At 36.8% G+C, this 18,472-nt stretch overlaps 1 protein-coding gene across 3 annotated transcripts; it reads right to left on the bottom strand.

Moving 5' to 3' along the window:
* Window positions 1-1,036: 1,036 nt before the first annotated feature.
* Window positions 1,037-18,450, bottom strand: ZCRB1 (zinc finger CCHC-type and RNA binding motif containing 1). Of its 3 annotated transcripts, XM_061416426.1 has the most exons (8): window positions 18,358-18,450; window positions 16,694-16,779; window positions 11,668-11,696; window positions 5,815-5,926; window positions 5,363-5,470; window positions 2,629-2,741; window positions 2,468-2,543; window positions 1,037-1,739 (listed from the first exon to the last, which is right to left on the bottom strand). In XM_061416426.1, exons 2-8 carry the CDS (start codon window positions 16,775-16,777, stop codon window positions 1,608-1,610), a joined length of 654 nt encoding a protein of 217 aa, XP_061272410.1. In that variant the 5' UTR covers window positions 16,778-16,779; window positions 18,358-18,450; the 3' UTR covers window positions 1,037-1,607. The 3 variants fall into 3 exon arrangements, with proteins under 3 accessions (XP_061272410.1, XP_061272411.1, XP_061272412.1); XM_061416427.1 differs by lacking the exon at window positions 11,668-11,696; XM_061416428.1 differs by lacking the exons at window positions 11,668-11,696; window positions 16,694-16,779; window positions 18,358-18,450 and adding an exon at window positions 6,019-6,154.
* Between the last annotated feature and the right edge of the window lie 22 nt (window positions 18,451-18,472).

Here is an 18,472-nt window from a genome sequence, read left to right as displayed (position 1 = left end):
GAATATAAAACAAAGAAATGTATTAACATTTAATACTTATAAATAAGGGCTTCCCACATGGTGCTAGTGTAAAGAATCTGCCTACCAATGCAGGAGATGCGGGTTCGATCCCTGGGTTGGAAAGTCCCCCTGGAGGAGGGCATGGCAACCCACTCCAGCATTCGTATCTAGAGAATGCCATGGACAGAGGAGCCTGATAGGCTATAGTCCACGGGGTCGCAGAGTCAGACACAACTGAAGCATGCATTCCTATTATATGTGGCCAACTTTATGATAATCTGAAAATTGTAAACAGCAGTTCCAAAATAGACACCTAGCAAAAACTCCAAATGAATAAATGATTGCAGATGGAAATAAAATGTATCTGGTAAGACAGGCATTCTTTGATTGAATGTTTTCACATTAGAAACAACCAGTCTATTATAGGCCTCAGTCCTTTTCTCTGAAACCCAGGAGTCAAGACTTTTAAAGCCAGAATTCCTCAGCTCCTGTAAGCTCCATTTTTTTGGTCTAGTCATTTGGATTCTGCTGTTTGAGGCTTTCCTCAAACATTTGTTGATGCTTATGTGTCTGTTCATATTTGAATGTGAAGCACTTAAAGTGAAAAGTATTTCAATGACCATAAAATAAAAGCAAAGATATGGATTTAACCAAAAATTTTAACAGTCATATTGTGAAAGTGGAGGAGGGCAGAGGGGAGTATAGATTGAAAAGTCCTCCTTCATTCCTTTATGGATTAAGTGGCAGAACTGTATGCATTTTATTTAGCAAGATGTATTTACATGTGAAAAGAAATAAAGAAGCTGGCTGGCTGCTTCTGAGGAATGGAACTTGACGCCAAAGGCAGGACAAATTACTGCTGTTTGGCTACAAGCTTCTGAGAGCTACTTTACTTTATATTTTATGGGTGACTGCAATGTATCCAGATAGGGATAAAGATAAAAGAAGTGATAACAGAACACCTACACTGAAAAATAAAGTTCTCTTGAGAAAACTTTATTAACATGAATAACAATAAATCACCCCAAACTTTCCATAGTCTTTACGAAGTTTTAATTTTAAAGATGAAATTTATTTCAAAAGTTCTTATATAAACCAATCATGAATAAGCTTTTATAATGAACTTCTCAAATCTTTTTACTATCTACCTTTCTGGCTCAGCTGGTAAAGAATATGCCTGCAATGTGGGAGACTTGGGTTCGATCCCTGGGTTGGGAAGATACCCTGGAGAAGGGAAAGGCTACCCACTCCAGTATTTCTGGCCTGGAGAATTCCATGGACTGTATAGTCCATGGGGTCACAAAGAGGCAGACATGACTGCGTGACTTTGACTTTCTTCTTGGGATAGCTTTGTTATAATACTATTACATTTCCTTTTTTATTCAAATCAACTGTTTTCAAGATAAATGATTATTAGCAAATCTTGATGCAAGATAAACATGATACTATAAAATTACCATTTCCTAACAACTATCTAAAGTAAAAAAGTATTTGGTACTAAGTGTTCTTATGTTCAAATTCTAAAAGTAATTTTTAGTCCCAAGGGAACTTGGTACTCCAAGACTTAAAAAAAATTTTTTAATGATATTTACATAACATATATATTTTTAATCACTAAGTTCCTCCTCATCACTGAAGTATGTGCTTTTCTTTATCCTTGGGCGTCTTGAATCATCTGATGTTGAAGGACCTCCTGAACTGGGTTTCCATTTTTTTTGTTCTTCTTCAATTTTGGCTTGCTGTAAAGGTTATTTGGAAAATAAACAAAACAAAAATCAGGAATCTGCTTAATATTAATAATATTAAAATAATATTATTTGTCCTACCCCCAAGTTTTCTCCCAGTCTTACCATGTTACTCAGAATTAGTCTGGGTAATTTCTATTAATTAACAGGCATATGAAATGAAGCTTACTTGCCATTGCTGTTGGGCGTGGGTACATTACATAAAATACTGAATTAACTAACTAAAAGGAAAAATGAATTGATGTATGCATTTATAATTTATCAACTACATTAAAACAAAATAACTGGTTATATAAAATCAGGAAGTTATACATTTTCTTCAAAAAATGTTTCATATACTTGTATTAGAACTTTTAATGATCAAAAATGTTTTTTGTTTTAAAATGAAGCTTCCTTTAAAACAATATCTTTGATTTATAAAATCTTTTCTGTTGGGGGCTAAACTCATTTTAATCAATTAGTTCTATTCAATTCTATACTGAAAACAGATTATGATATTAAAAGTGTTGTGGGGCCCTTAAAATCTAGAAAGAACCAATAGGAACTTTTCCATCACACTATTATAAAGATCTTAAAGAAAGAGCCCATCTCCTAAAGTTTAGGGACAAAGGGGAAAGACAGAGGATGTCATGAGGAGACGATTAATAAAGCAAGCAAGGAATATAAAACTATTAACTCAAGGGAGCTATGGCAGGTGCCTTGGAAAAAGAACTGTTGAATACCTGGAAAGCTATGGCCTGACTGAGGCTGTCAAGAGCAGGATCTTCCCCTTCATCTTCACTTTCTTCTACTTCTTCACTAAATTATTAAAAAAATCAAAATGCACTCAATAGTAAAAAGACAGCATACATTTAATGTATTTGGTGAGAGTGGATATACATACATTTCTTCTTCTGGCTCAGGAATTTTCTTTTTTTTCTTTTTCTCTTTCTTCTTTGGAGGTTCCCGTTCTCCAAGCATATTTTTAGGACAGGCATAACTTAAGTGTCCACTTTCCTTTTGTTTCCCATTAAGAAGGAAAGGAAGAAATAGAACATTTGTGTTAGTAACACAAAATATGAAAATATATACATTATGTATTATTAACAGAAACTTGGTGGTTCCTTAAGATTAAATGTCAAGATTCAGGATATAAAAATTCAATATTTAAATGGACCATCTACCTTAAATGTTAAAATTTTAAGTTAGTATGATAAAATGGGGACAAAACTACTCCTAACTTCAAAGATGTTAACAATCTCTTTTAAAAACACGTGGAAAATTTAAAGTCTTCCTCACTTTTCCTTGCAATTAATTTCATTTTGCTTATTTCATACCTAGACTACACTAGCATTGCCCACTTATGATAGCCATTTGTTACAATTCTCTTGTGGTTACTGAGAATTGATTTGTTTGAACTGATACATACTGGATTGTGAATCAGTTGTTTGAATTGATACATACTGGATTGTGAAGACAGCAGGAAAAAATTATATAAAATGCAGGGTACTGGATGCTTGGGGCTGGTGCACAGGGACGACCCAGAGGGAGGGTAGGGGAGGGAGGAGGGAGGAGGGTTCAGGATGGGGAACGCGGGTATACCTGTGGCGGATTCATTTCGATATTTGGCAAAACTAATACAATATTGTAAAGTTTAAAAATAAAATAAAATTAAAAAAAAATATTATCCTTTTAAAAATATTAATTACATAATTCAAATGATAATACTTTGAATTACATAAAATGTATTTAACTCTTACCCTGTTTATTATTTTTAATGTGGCTATTAGAACATTTAAAATTGCATTTGCAGCTTGCATACATTTGTATTTGACAGTGCTGGACTAGCTGTAACATTAAAAGGAGATATAACATTGTCTGAGTTTAAAAGAAGACAGTGAATCTGTATATTAGCTTACCAAAATAACTTTAAGAAGATTTATGTGAGAATGAGGGTGTGGGCAGAGACTGAGCCAGGATTAAAACAGCAGAAGAGAAAATGAATCATGCTCTTCAAGTATTATTTTATAAAGCATCAAACCAACTATGTACTTTTTATACCTGGGGACATGGCTGCACCCAAAAGGTGTTATTATTAAGGAACTGCTGAGAGCATGCACTTAGAGAACCATTTTGCAAAGTGTTCTGGAATAACGATATACCAAAAACCGTTAACATATCCCATACCAAAAAAGGGGTTTAACAATGCAACAGCTTTTGGAAAAACCAGGCTAAAATAAACAGATTTGGGGTGGGGAAGAGTTTTAAGAAATACTTTAATGTACATAGTATAACATAACACATTTATGGACTCATGAACCAAAACAGATTAACAGATTTACCCAGAAGTTCTCAGATAATATCTACTGTGAATATATATACTCATCTATCTGACCATAATAACTCCACCCTCTCTTCCTTTTTTTTTTTAACAAAACTTAGGAGTCTGGAACACAGTTTTTGAAACATTAAGTTAAGTGTTAGAATCACAAAATTCGACAGAACTTACCCAGGACCTTGCTCGCTCTCTCTTTCCGTCTATCCATCCATCTATCCACTCACTTACCTGTCTGTATATGTAAATATTTTTGAGAGGGAGTGAGTGACATTGGAGAAAGAACTCCCAAAACCATTTCCTTCTATTTTCCATATAATCGTGTAGCCAGAACAATGTCTCTCAGTAATTTTCCCTTCAGTAAACGCTCCCCATTAATCTCTGGATCATATATATGGAGACATTTTAGAAACAGAAAGCAATGAGACCCAGACTGAAATTCCCTTGATATCATTATGGGCCTTGGGCAAAATTGCTCTGCGGCTATGTATGTCTCCTAATCACCCAAAGTTTAAATGGATAACAATATTAATAGATGATGGGAACTAGGTAAGAAAATCTGGGTATAGTTCAGCTCCTGAACTATTAGCAGTACCAATAGGTGGGAAAACTTTTCAAAACAATATCCCATAGAGGATAGGTCATATGACAGTGTTTTTACTGATCTGTGATACTTAATCATTGTCAAACTACTATAGAAATGCAAAAATTTATGGGTCACTAAAATCTGGGTGTTCTTTGGAAGGAATGATGCTAAAGCTGAAACTCCAGTACTTTGGCCACCTCATGGGAAGAGTTGACTCATTGGAAAAGACTCTGATGCTGGGAGGGATTGGGGGCAGGAGGAGAAGGGGACGACAGAGGATGAGATGGCTGGAGGGCATCACCGACTCATATCACAGACCTAAGTTTGAGTGAATTCTGGGAGTTGGTGATGGACAGGGAGGCCTGGCATGCTGTGATTCATGGGGTTGCAAAGAGTCGGACACGACTGAGTGACTGAACTGAACTGAAAATCTTTCAGACAATAATGTAAGTAATTAGTCTTAACATTTTTTAACCTAACAACTTTCAAAGATTTAGAAACTGCAGAAAATACCTTTCTAGATTACCCAACTCAGACTGTCTTTACATCATAGTATATTTCAACTGAATTTACTTAAATGAGTCTACATTCCCAAAGTGAAACTTTTATAACTTGACTTTATCCTTCCAGAAGTTCTGGAGAACACAAATAAAACACTGATGTGAAAAACACCTTCAAGTAAATAATGGAAAATTATATTGCTTTAGGTATACTCACCCCACATTCATAACACTTAGATTTATCAAAGTAGTTTCGTCTTCGGATGAACTCAGCTGCTCTTCCATTGTCAATAGCAATGCTTGCTTTTATCACTCTACCAAATAACTGGACCAGAGAAAAATGTAAATGCAGAAGGATGTTATCTCATTGAAACCTAAAACTACAGTTATTGGATTCCATTTCTTCAAGTTTTCAATTCTATTTTTTTATATTATTTTAGCAAATGCCCACGTAGGTGTGACAAATTCTTTCCTGTAGAACAGATTTTTATTCCTTATATTCTACCAGTGTTTTGGGAACCCAGTACAGTTTTGACCTCTTTTCTATAAGTAAAATACCCCCAGGAACTACTGATATCCAGACATGACCATCCACTGCATCGCCACATTTTTAGCCTGGTTTGAACACAGACTTTTGGTTAAAAACCTTGCTGGGAACGAATGGCTTACCTGTTTGTTGTTTATTGCCCGGGTACAGTTTTGTGCAGAGTCTTTATCCAAAAATAAAATAAATGCAACCCCTTTACTCCTTCTGGTATCTTTATCTTTCATTATAGTAACCCTTAAAGCATAAACAAATAGCCAGTTAAAAATGAGGCAGCAATAAATAAAACATATGAATAAATTCTTGAAATGAGAAACTGTGATACTAACACAAGTGAACACAGCTATAATTAGGAGTATCTGATAAATCAAACATTAATCAGAAGTTGAGGATGAAGTAGAGATTACGAGAGACAATGGAATCTTGAAGATTAAGCATAATTCCTCTTCTCTACTGACTCCCTCTCTGCAGGAAAAAAACAAAACTGAGGTATTCTTTTCTGCACAAAAAGTAAAGTGATTTACTCAATTTTTTTTTTCTAGTTTTAGAATAAAACTATATTCTTAATATTATTTTAAAGAATCTCCAGTTCTGTGCTTCTCAGCCATACTACCCAAAGAACCTGAATGGTATGGATGGTGACAAGACCACCGAGCCTGCTATTTCTCCTCGTCCTTCACCCATCCCTAGTCCTGTTGGTCCTTGCTCATCGTATGTCATTAAACACATTTTAGGAAACAACATTCAACAGGGCTCTTTGGAGAAATGGCTGATTTGAAGGCTGGGAGAGGCTACATCCAAGATGAACTTGGAACATCTTGTTATGCTAGAAAGGAAGCACTTGAAAAAAAGTGTAATGATGGGGCATGGCACAAGAACAGAGAAGCCAGCTGAAGGGAGAGCCCACTGGCCGAATCTAGGACAATCTGAGTACCAAAATAATTAAATACATTAATGAATTACAAACCACATAAGAAAGGAATTCTTAAGTCCATGCTGGTAATAAATAAATAAATGGGGGAGAAAGGAGGGCTACTGCTTATAGCACAAACAGGGAGGGCCAGAAAATCACCATTTGAAACGATCACGGTAAAGACTGGGACAGGCAAGAATTATAACAAATGCTATGTCTCAAATGAAATTTTTATGTGGAACAGGATGCTTGCATTGTCTTAACTGTCTCCCATTGATTGCTTGTTAGTTGCACAAGGGAAAAATAATTATACAGCAGAGAAATTGGTTAAACCTTGACTGAGTGATCAAAATTAGTATCACTAATGAGATAGATGGATGCTGTATGAATCCAGAGTGACACCTTGAGAATAAATCATCTATAGAGCATTCCTGCCAAGACTATATAACCCCCATATAATCATGAGGCAACATCAGGAAAACACATGGGTTAGAGTTGTATTATTTATAAATGTTTCAGACTAAGGGAGGCTAAAAAGATTTGACAGTAAAAATCAACACTTAACTCTAGACTGCATTCTGCACTACAGGTGAAAAATTCTACGTGGGATATTATTAGGTCAACTGACAAAACTGGAACACGGACAATTGATTCAACAAAAGTACTGCATCAGGATAAATTTATGAGTTTGGTTAACTGTGCTGTGGCTATATAATATATAACCCTAATGTATTTTTAGGAAATACACAATGAAGTACTATGCTGCTGCTGCTAAGTCACTTCAGTCGTGTCCGACTCTGTGTGGCCCCATAGACGGCAGCCCACCAGGCTCCCCCGTCCCTGGGATTCTCCAGGCAAGAACACTGGAGTGGGTTGCCATTTCCTTCTCCAATGCATGAAAGTAAAAAGTGAAAGTGAAGTCACTCAGTCGTGTCTGACTCTTCGCAACCCCATGGACTGCAGCCTACCAGGCTCCTCCGTCCATGGGATTTTCCAGGCAAGAGTACTGGAGTAGGTTGCCATTGCCTTCTCCGATGAAGTACTATATTTAGGAGTAAAGGGTGATGACATTTATAACACCCTCAAATGACTCACAAAAGCAAACTGTGTTTGTGTGTATGTATACACATAAAGACACACACACATAGGCACATATATGTGTGCTTGGTTGTGTCTGAAGCTTTGTGACCCCATGGACTGTAGTCTGCCAGGCTCCTCTCTCCATGGAATCTTCCAGGCAAGAATACTGGAATGGGTTGTCATTTCCTATTTCAGGGGATCTTCCTGACCCAGGGATCAAACTTGGGATCAAGTCTTGCATCTTCTGCACTGGCAGGTGGGTTCTTTACCACTGTTTCAACCTGGGAAGCCATACATATACACACAAACGTATATATACACATACACACACACACACATATACCCACACATGAACACACATTGGGGAGAGAGTACAAATGATAAAATAAATAGGGTAAAATGTTAACAGTACGTGAATCTGGGTAAGGGATATTTTGATGTTCTTTGTACTATTTTTGTAACTTATAAATTTGGGATTATTTCCAAATAGCAAAAAAGAGACAATATTTAAGACAAAGCTTAATAATTTTCTAAAAACTAAATTAACAGGAAAACAGACAAGAGGATATGAATGAATAAACAGAAATTTTATTTAACATTATATTTCACATATTAAATTTTATTTTATTTAGGTTTGGGTTTTTAGGTACCTATAGTCTCTGGAATGAAACTGGTAAAAAGATACCTCTATATTAAGAAAAGCGATGTCTTATTCCATTAAAAAAATAAGTTACAATAACTTAGGGGAAAGTGGACAACTACAATGGTTTACTTTCTCAAAGGCAGCATGTGTTTATTCATTGGGTTTATAAGGAAAGAAGTCAAGTACTCAATGATGCTCAAGTTTAGACTAATTTTCTGCAAAGACACACCAGTTATTGAACATAACAAAGTTTTTAACCCATTTTAAAAAAAAGTGTGAAGTGAGACATTGCTTTAACTTTTAAAACTCATAATGTTTCTGGAGGTCAGTTAAAGTCATACATTAATTTTTGAAAGTACTATTTTGGAAGTGTTCGCTTTCTAAATCATCCTCTATTAATGATCTCTCTCCTCCGTCCTCTCTTTTCTGTTCCCATTGCCTTTTCCTGTCCATAGTGGCATTACTGTTTCCATAGTCTATTCTTACTGGTTCCCTTGATGTTAATTCCTGCTCATATGCTGGAATTAACACAGTGGAAGAGTCTTCTACTTAAGGAATACATAAAATCACTTACTCCCTCGCTTAAAAGGTCTTGGTTCTCCAAACTGCCTACTCTCCAGTGCAGCAGTCAATGGCCTTTATTGTGCCCTCCCCATCTCTCGCTGCCCCGCACTCGCACACTGTAAGCTTTAGCCACAAGAAGGCATTCAGTGTTTATGCAGCATGGCCTGAACGTCCCTAAACTGGCACCTCTGTTCACATGCCTTCTATCCTCTTTAAATTCTCAATTTTTGCCCATAAAATTTTACTCACTCTTCAGGGTTCAGAATGTACGAGTTCTTACATTTCTTTAACTGCTTGTCTCTGCTGAAATCTGTATAAACACTGCCTCATCTTCCCTACTGAAGTTTATTTTTGCAGTAATGACAAGTCTTTATGTTTGGATACATGTGATGGCATTTTCACTTTATTAATTTGTCAGCTACTTCTTTAAGCTTTATCTATAAAACGCTCCTTTCAGCTCACCTATTTTGATTGAGAAAATAGTTTCTCAGAAGCATGTATCCATTTGTTTGTTCATGAGGCCATTCAGTCCTTCCATTAGCCTCAAGTACAAGTACTAAGCACTGGCAGCAGGACAAGGTTTTTACCCTCAGGAAAAAACTGACAGTCTAGAGGTAGAGAGAGACCTATAAACCAATTAAAATACATTATTTTGACAGAATTACCTTCTATGATAACAGAAAAGTAATTATATCAAGGATTTGAGAGGACAAACCTAGGATTTATTCCCATGTCTCTGGCATGGGAGAAAAGGTGGATGGTGACACCATTTCCTGATACAAGGCAGATGATGTACTCATTTAAGCACATAAAGTAGACACTATTCTGGGAAACCTCAGTGTCATCTGTAACACCTCCTTCTCATTCACCCAACCATTATATACAAAATAAGTACAGCACTAAGTATTATCCATTCTTCTGCCTAATGATTTCTCAAATCTGACCAGTTTCTACCTCTCTACCTGTATCATTTTAGTCTAGATTTCTTCCCAGGGCTACTGTTATATCTTTTAACTGGTGTCCCTGCATCTGCTCATGTTCCCCTCCAATCCAGTCTCTACACTGAAGTTGGATGGAACAAGGTTCTAAAAATTCAAATCATGTCACTCTAATTAAAATTATTTAACAGATTCCTGGTCTTCTTAGAGGAATCTGTTTCTGGACCCATCTTGTGCTTTTCCCCTCTTGCTTACTCATCTCAAGTCGCACTGGCTGTTTCTTGATCTCACTTTATTTTCTCTTGCCAGAGGGTCTTTGCGGGCCTTTGTATAAGCATTCCCTCTAACTGAAATGTTCTTCTCATTCTTTTTACCTACTTGTACTCAGCCTCTAGGTTTCAACTCAAAGAATACTACCTTTGTAAAGCTACTCTGACTCTCTAGACTAGATCATGTCTTCCTTGCTTATAGGTGCTTATAACTCTGTGTCTAACTTCATAGCATTCTCATGGCTAACAATTATGTATTGATACGGAAATTTATTCAGTGATTCTGACAGGGAAAAATCAAGAAAAGGTAATGGGAAGGTAAGGGAACAGGCTGGAATCAAACCTTGTCTTCACTGCTGACTGGCAATATGATTTTAGGTTTACAGGCTTCAGTTTTGTCAATTACAACATCAGGATAATAGCAGTGTTTACCTTCAAAGACAGTTGTGAGACTTTAATGAGATAATTTATGTAAAGATATTAGAACAATAAGGCTTCCCAGGTGGCAGAGTGGTAAAGAATTCACCTGCCAATGCAGGAGACGTGGGTTCAATCCCTGGCTTGGGAAGATCCCTTGGAATAGGAAATGGCAACCCATTCCACTATTTTTGCCTGGAAAATTCCATGGACAGAGGAGCCTGGTGGGCTAGTCCATGGGGTCGCCAAAGAGTCAGACATGACTGAGCACGCACACACGCGCGCACGTGCACACACACACACACACATTAGAACAATGCCTAGCATGTGCTCATTGTTTCATATCATTATTATTAGTGTTCTGATTGATAATGATCACTGTTTGAAATTCTGAAGACCTCAAAATTGATTTAGTAGTATTTCTGTTGTTTTTTTTAACGGAGAAGTAATTTTAAAAGATGTGAACTTCAGGATGCAGATGAACTTCAACTGTTTAATGTCCATTTATCAAAAGCTAAAGAAAAACAACTAGTTAAGATAAATATGCTCTAAATTCCTGGGATTTTAAATGACTTTAAATTTATACTAAAACATATATTAGTTATAAGATAGAGTAACACTATCTTGTTTTTACTTTATACTCTCATTAACCCTGCATAGTTCAAGAGTCAGTGGTGTTTGTTTTTACATTGTTTGACAAATAATAATCCATTTATAGTATACTTGCTAACATACCTTCTACTACCTGATATTTATATTTAATCAGCTTTTATGTCTTATATTGGATAACAGAATCAGTTTTAATTCTTAATAATGTGGTATAAAACAAGTAAATAATAACACAAAGGACTACCATGAAATCATTAAATATAAGGATGTATCTATACAGTACATGGAAAGCTATTTACAATAAGTCAAGTTAAAAAAAGACAACAAAATTGCATGCATAGAAAGGAGTCTTTTTAAACTTGTCTATAGATATTTATGTATATTAAAAAATTAAATACACATAAAATGTTAACAGCAGTATTTTTATTTTTTATATCAAATATCTGTTTTATAAAAATATAGTAAATCTACTTTCATTAAGAAAATAATGGAGAAGAAAATTAAGATAGACTTTCAAATGAAGTTTCAGGATCTGATATACTTACTTTACAACTTTGCCATACTTGGAAAATATCTGAAACAAAAGACCACATAATGATTTGCAATTTGATTTAAAATCATAAAAAACACATTAAGTTTTCAGGCTGTATATACTGACCACATTTTTTATTGTAGTTCACGAAAAGTTTTAGCATTTAGTCAGTAAGGCAGACCACAGAAGATATATTTTTTTAGTGACTTGAATAATACTCTTTTTTGTCTATTTGTATCACAGGTATTTATTTACCTTAATTCTTAAATTTCTGACAAATTCCCTGACAAAGAGTACAGGGGGAAAAAAAAAAAAACACTCTTCAAGTGTGGTAGGTTGAAGGCACACACACTGCACAGCTATAGTTTGTACGGTTTATCCACGACAACTGTCAACCCCACCAGAGCTCCGGAGAAACCTTGTGCTTTAATTATCAATGTTGTAGAATAGCACTGTTCCTAACTTACTCCCCTCCACCCCATCAAGCAATCACTATTTCAGAAGACAGATCCTTACTCAGACTGCTTATAAAATAAAAAAAGCTTCTATATTGAAAAAATCGATTCCTATCAGCCTACTTCTTCTGCCCACCCTAATATGTTGGTGGCACTTTACAGTTGGCCCTTTCTTCCCTTTTACATCTACATCTTCACTCTAGGCAATCTCATCTATTTCTATTGCTTCAACCAGTACCTATATACTGATAGTTCCTGTTTATCATGTAACACTTTGTAGAAGAGTCTTTTATGATACATTAATATGTGTAAGAAATAACAATAATAAATGTTTGAGTTCTATAATTAAGTTGTGTAACCCTGGGGCTTCCCTAGTGGCTCAGGTGAAGAACCCGCTTGCAATATAGGAGACCCAGGTTTGATCCCTGGGTCAGGAAGATCCCCTGAAGAAAGGAATGGCTGGCTACCCACTCCAGTATTCTTGCCTGCCTGGAGAATTCCATGGACAGAGGAACCTGGTGGGCTATAGTCCATGGGGTTGCAAAGAGTTGGACAAGACTGAGTGACTAAAACTTTCACTTCAACCCTGGAACACAGTATAACTAGATTGCAGTGTTAGTAATACTGGAGATCAATAAAGACAGTTCTCTCTCTCTTTGTTGTGGTCTGCTTTTCATTTGCTTTCTTAAAAAAAAAAATTATTAAAGGATAGTTGATTTACAATGTTATGTCAAGTATCTGGTGTATAGCAAAGTGATGTATATATATATATGTGTGTGTGTACACACATTCTTCTCCATTTCGGTTTATTACAGGATATTGAATATAGTTTTCTATGCTGTACAGTTAAGACCTTATTGTTTATCCATTCTATATATAGTAGTTTGTATCTGCTAACCTCAAATTACCAGTCCATCCTTTCTTCCCTTTGGCAACCATTAAGTTTGTTCTCTATGTCTGTGAGCCTGCTTCTGTTTTGTAGGTTAAGTTCATTTGTGACATATTTAGATTCTACATGTAAGGGATATTTTATGGTATCTGTCTTTCTCTTTCTGATTTACTTCACTTAGTACCATCTCTAGGGTCATCCATGTTGCTGCAAATGGCATTATTTTATTCTTTTTTATGGTTGAGTAGTATTCCACACAAACACACACACCTCACATCTTCATCTATTTATGCTGATAGACATGTAGACTGTTTCCATGTCTTGGCTATAGTGAATAGTACTGCTATGAACATAGAGGTGCATGTATTTTTTCAAACTATAGTCCTGTTTGGATGTATGCCCAGCAGTGGGATTGTGGGATCCCTATGGCAACTCTTAGTTTTTTCAGGAACTTCCATACTGTTTTCCGTAGTAGCTACACCAATTTACGTTCCCACCAATGATGTAGGACGATTCTTTTTTTCCTACACTCTCTCTAGCATGTACTGTTTGTAGACTTTTTAATGATGGTCATCCTGACTGGTGTGAGGTGGTGTTTCATTGTAGTTATTTTCATTTCTCTAATAACTATCAATGTTTATATCTTTTCATTCATGTGCCTATTGGCCATCTGTATGAATGACTATTTTCTGTACAATATTTTCTAATGGCATCTCACTTCACTGAGTCCTTATCATTAGTCATTATCTTACCATTATGCAAGTCCTATAAGGCACCCCTGAATGTGCTTGCCTCTGACTGCCTGCTTCTCTCCACTTTATTTACTGTCTGACTGAAATTCTTGCCCCCCTTAGACATCTGCACAGCTGCCTCTTACTTCCTTCATGTCTTAATCAAAAGTCACCCTCCTAAAGTAAAATTTCACCCCTAAACAAACATTTAGTAACCCTCCATTCCTGCTTTATTTTTCCCCTTAGCATTAACTTAGTATCTAGTATTGACAAACATCATTTGAATTTTTTATATTTCAAATTGTTTCTCTATCTTGCTGTATTGTGAGTGCCAGAAGAGATTTTCATCTTTTTGTTCACTGATGTGTTCCTTGTACCTGGAACAATGTTCTGTGGCACACAGTAAGTATTCAATGAAAAGAGAGACGTCTCTATTCTGATACAAGGAAGGAAACTAAAGTTCATTTTCTCTGTTCTTCGAGACTCAAGTTGTCTTAATTCATCAAGTACTATGTAATCAAATCTTTCACTTTCATCAAGAGGCTCTTTAGTCCTTCTTCATTTTCTGCCATAAGGGTGGTGTCATCTGCATATCTGAGTTTATTGATATTTCTCCCGGCAATCTTGATTCCAGCTTGTGCTTCATCTAGCAAGGCGTTTCTCATGATGTACTCTGCATATAAGTTAAACAAGCAGGGTGACGATATACAGCCTTGATGTACTCCTTTTCCTATTTGGAACCAGTCTGTTGTTCCATGTCCAGTTCTAACTGTTGCTTCTTGACCTGCATACAGATTTCTCAGGAGACAGGTAAGGTGGTCTGGTATTCCCATCTCTTTAAGAATTTTCCACAGTTTGTGCTGATCCACACAGTCAAAGGCTTTGGTGTAGTCAATAAAGCAAAAGCATATGTTTTTCTGGAACTCTCCTGCATTTTTGATGATCCAGCAGATGTTGGCAATTTGACCTCTGGTTCCTCTGCCTTTCCTAAATCCAGCTTGAACATCTGGAAGTTCATGGTTCACATACTGTTGAAGCCTAGATTGGAGAATTTTGAACATTACGTTGAGATGAGTGAAATGAGTGAAATTGTGTGGTAGTTCAATATCAAACTAAACATTCTTTGGCACTGCCTTTCTTGGGGATTGGAGTGAAAACTGACCTTTGCCAGTCCTGTGGCCACTGCTGAGTTTTCCAAATTTGCTGGCATAGTGAGTGCATCACTTTCACAGCATCATCTTTTTGGATTTGAAACAGCTCAATTGGAATTCCATCACCTCCAATAGTTTTGTTCGTAGTGATGTTTCCTAAGGCCCACCTGAATTCACATTCCAGGATGTCTGGCTCTAGGTGAGTGATCAAACCATTGTGATTATCTGGGTCATGAAGATCTTTTTTGTACAGTTCTTGTGTGTATTCTTGCCACCTCTTCTTAACATCTTCTGCTTCTGTTAGGTCCATACCATTTCTGTCCTTTATTGAGCCCAACTTTGCATGATATGTTCCCCTGGTATCTCTAATTATTTTGAAGAGATCTTCAGTCTTTCCCACTCTATTGTTTTCCTCTATTTCTTGATGAAAGTGAAGAGGGGAGTGAAAAAGTTGGCTTAAAGCTCAACATTCAGAAAACGAAGATCATGGCATCTGATCCCACCACTTCAAGGCAAATAGATGGGGAAACAGTGGCAGACTTTATTTTGGGGGGCTCCAAAATCACTGCAGATGGTGACCACAGCCATGAAATTAAAAGATGCTTGCTCCTTGGAAGGAAACTTATGATCAACCTAGACAGCATATTAAAAAGCAGAGACATTACTTTGCCAACAAAGGTCTGTCTAGTCAAGGCTATGGTTTTTCCGGTAGTCATGTATGGATGTGAGAGTTGGACTATAAAGAAAGCTGAGCACTAAAGAATTGATGCTTTCGAACTGTGGTGTTGGAGAAGACTCTTGAGAGTCCCTTGGACTGCAAGGAGATCCAACCAGTCCATCCTAAAGGAAATCAGTCCTGAATATTCATTGGAAAGACTGATGCTGAAGCTGAAACTCCAATACTTTGGCCACCTGATGCAAAGAACTGACTCATTTAAAAAGACTCTGATGCTAGGAAAAGACTGAAGGTGGGAGGAGAAGGGGATGACAGAGGATGAGATGGTTGGATGGCGTCACCGACTCAATGGACGTGAGTTTGAGTAAACTCCAGGTGTTGGTGATGGACAGGGAGGCCTGGAGGGCTGCAGTCCATGGGGTCGCCAACAGTCAGACACGACTGAGCAACTGAACTGAACTGAACTGATGTATCACCTATGCAGCATCTCCCCACTGTACTTAACATCTACCCAAAGTAGCAGAGAAAAGAGGGCACACTTGGAAGATAGGATTCATGTCATCCCTGGAAGTCCCTCTCAACCATCAATCTGCAGAATAGACAAAGCAGGAAATTTTGTTCTCTGTAAGGTAAGGAGCATAAAGAATATGTTGGAAAGGATTTCTTTTTATCTTTTACTCACCCTATTCTGAATTGAAACCAAACTTTATTAAACTGTTATGTTTTTGTCACATATTAAATTAAGATATACTTTCAGAATTGGAGGGTTAGGAAAGGGATCTGTTTTGCTTCCATCAGCTCTTTCCTCCAAAACCTCCACTCCACTACCAGTTTCAAAAGCCAAGTAAGCAAGCAGGAAAAATCAGCTTCATTATGCTAGTAGTGTCTTCTGCATTTTTTGTTTAAAAAAAAAAAACAAACTTGTTATTCTCTATAAAGCACTGGAAATTTTCTTTGGAAATGACAAGTGTCTAATTTTTTTCACTTATGTTTGCAATAGAGGTTTTTGGTATTAATGATTTAAGTGCATTTTAATGTATTTATTAAGAATATTGTCTAAGAGAACTGCTTGCTTAAGTGATATTTGTATGTCAAATACAGAATTCAGTAGATAATAGTACTAATATAGCAACTTACCCGATATAAGTCATTGTTGGTCAGGGAAAAGGGCAGATTGGATACATACACTGTGCTTTTACTTGGGGCCAATCCACCACTCATTTCTAAAAAACAAACAAACAAACCCAGAAGCAATCTAAAACAGGTATTCTTCCTTGCAAGTAAAACCAATACTATAGGGAAATGACAAATTTATACAATTTTTCTTACTTCTTAGTAATAATCAGTGATAGCTTATGGTGAACCATGTCAGATTCATGATCTCCAAAGATTTAGCTTCGGGATCAGGGACAAGGGTTGATCACTTAGAGCTTTTGTGTCACAGAAATTTTATTACAGTGTAAAAGTACATAGAAAGCTTCTGACATAGACATTAGATGAGGGAAGAACGCCCCCCTTGCTAGTTTTATCAAAGCCTCATATACTTTTATCAGACCCACTTTCACAACTTATATCTTAAGTTGACAAGATTAGTCAGAAGGTTCTTGTTAAGAAGGAGAAACATGTCCTCGAGCAAGACACATTGTTGTTACATGTAATGTTACATCACTACACTACTGTTACATCATTAGTACAGAGCTTAAGGAAAAGCATAAAAATGAATTGTTTGTTGTGTAAGCATTAACTCTGGGCTTAAAAAAAGTTAGTCTTAAAGACGGTTGTCATAAAAACTCAATAACTTAAGGAAAAAAGTTTTATATGACTAAGACAAAACATGTAGAAAAAGAGTTAGTCTTTTTCTCCTCTTCAAGAGCCCTGAGACTCCTTAACCTACCTAAGAATCGGCACTCACTCAGGAACAATGACTCTGGCTGGGTGAATTAAGGAATTGCTTTGCTCCAGACACCACTTAAAAGATTCTTTACACTAACCCTTTCAGTGATGGCATACGGTGTGAAGGAAAAGGTGAGTTTCAAACAAATGAGGGAAAAACTCTGAGGCTACTCTTAACCTCTCATAAGGCTAAGAGCAAGAAAGTGCTTTCAGATATGCCTAATACCTTACCTACCCATGTGAGAAAGAGCCTGGGAGGGCAGGAAGAACCTTAGCCACTGATATTCACTAATTTGGTTGGGTGCCTTTTTGATTGTCTTAATATTTTTGTCTGGAGCAGTGCTAAGAAGAAATTTTAGCCTCACATTATGATGTAATCAAAGTTCTCTCAAATCACTAATTTTGCATGTTATCGCTAAATTATGAAATGATACATTTTATCATTTGAATAATTTTCAGTGCCCTGAAGGGTACTGGCCTGTAGATGTATTTTTAAGTTTACAAGTAAAATCTGTAATTTATTTCCATATCGTATATTCATACCTGTGAAAATTATATCAGATTCAACCACGTTCAAATTTTCGATTTAAAAAGCGTGTGTGGTGTGTACTGAAGATCACAAATTGCAAAATAATGATTCTAAGGCATCCTTATTAGCGCTGTGATAAGAAAATCGCTTGGTGATTGGAATGTTCTGGGCGACAACTTCAGGAACCTAGCACGATAGGTCGCTTTTTAAAAGCTTCCTACTGAAACTTTTCATATGTTAGGCGTTCCGGTGAGAACGGTGAGGGCAGGTAAAGGTCCTGAGATAAAAAGGGTGGCAGGAGAGAGGGGGCAATGGTTCCGGAAGCTTGTTGTGGAAAGGAGCCCGCAGGGAGCAAGGCCGCAACGGGGGAGGCGTTTACCTTCAACTGGGGCGGGCCCGGGGGGAGGGCCAGAAGAGCGCGAGCCCTCAGCTCACTTGGGGCTCAACCCCGAGCGTTCGTCGCTCCTTGCAGCTGGCATCACGGGTCCCGGGAG

This window comes from Bos javanicus, chromosome 5, assembly GCF_032452875.1.
Source record: "Bos javanicus breed banteng chromosome 5, ARS-OSU_banteng_1.0, whole genome shotgun sequence".
NCBI lineage: Eukaryota > Metazoa > Chordata > Mammalia > Artiodactyla > Bovidae > Bos > Bos javanicus.
Note: the sequence above shows the minus strand (reverse complement) of the source record. Positions and strands in the feature narration are given on the sequence as shown.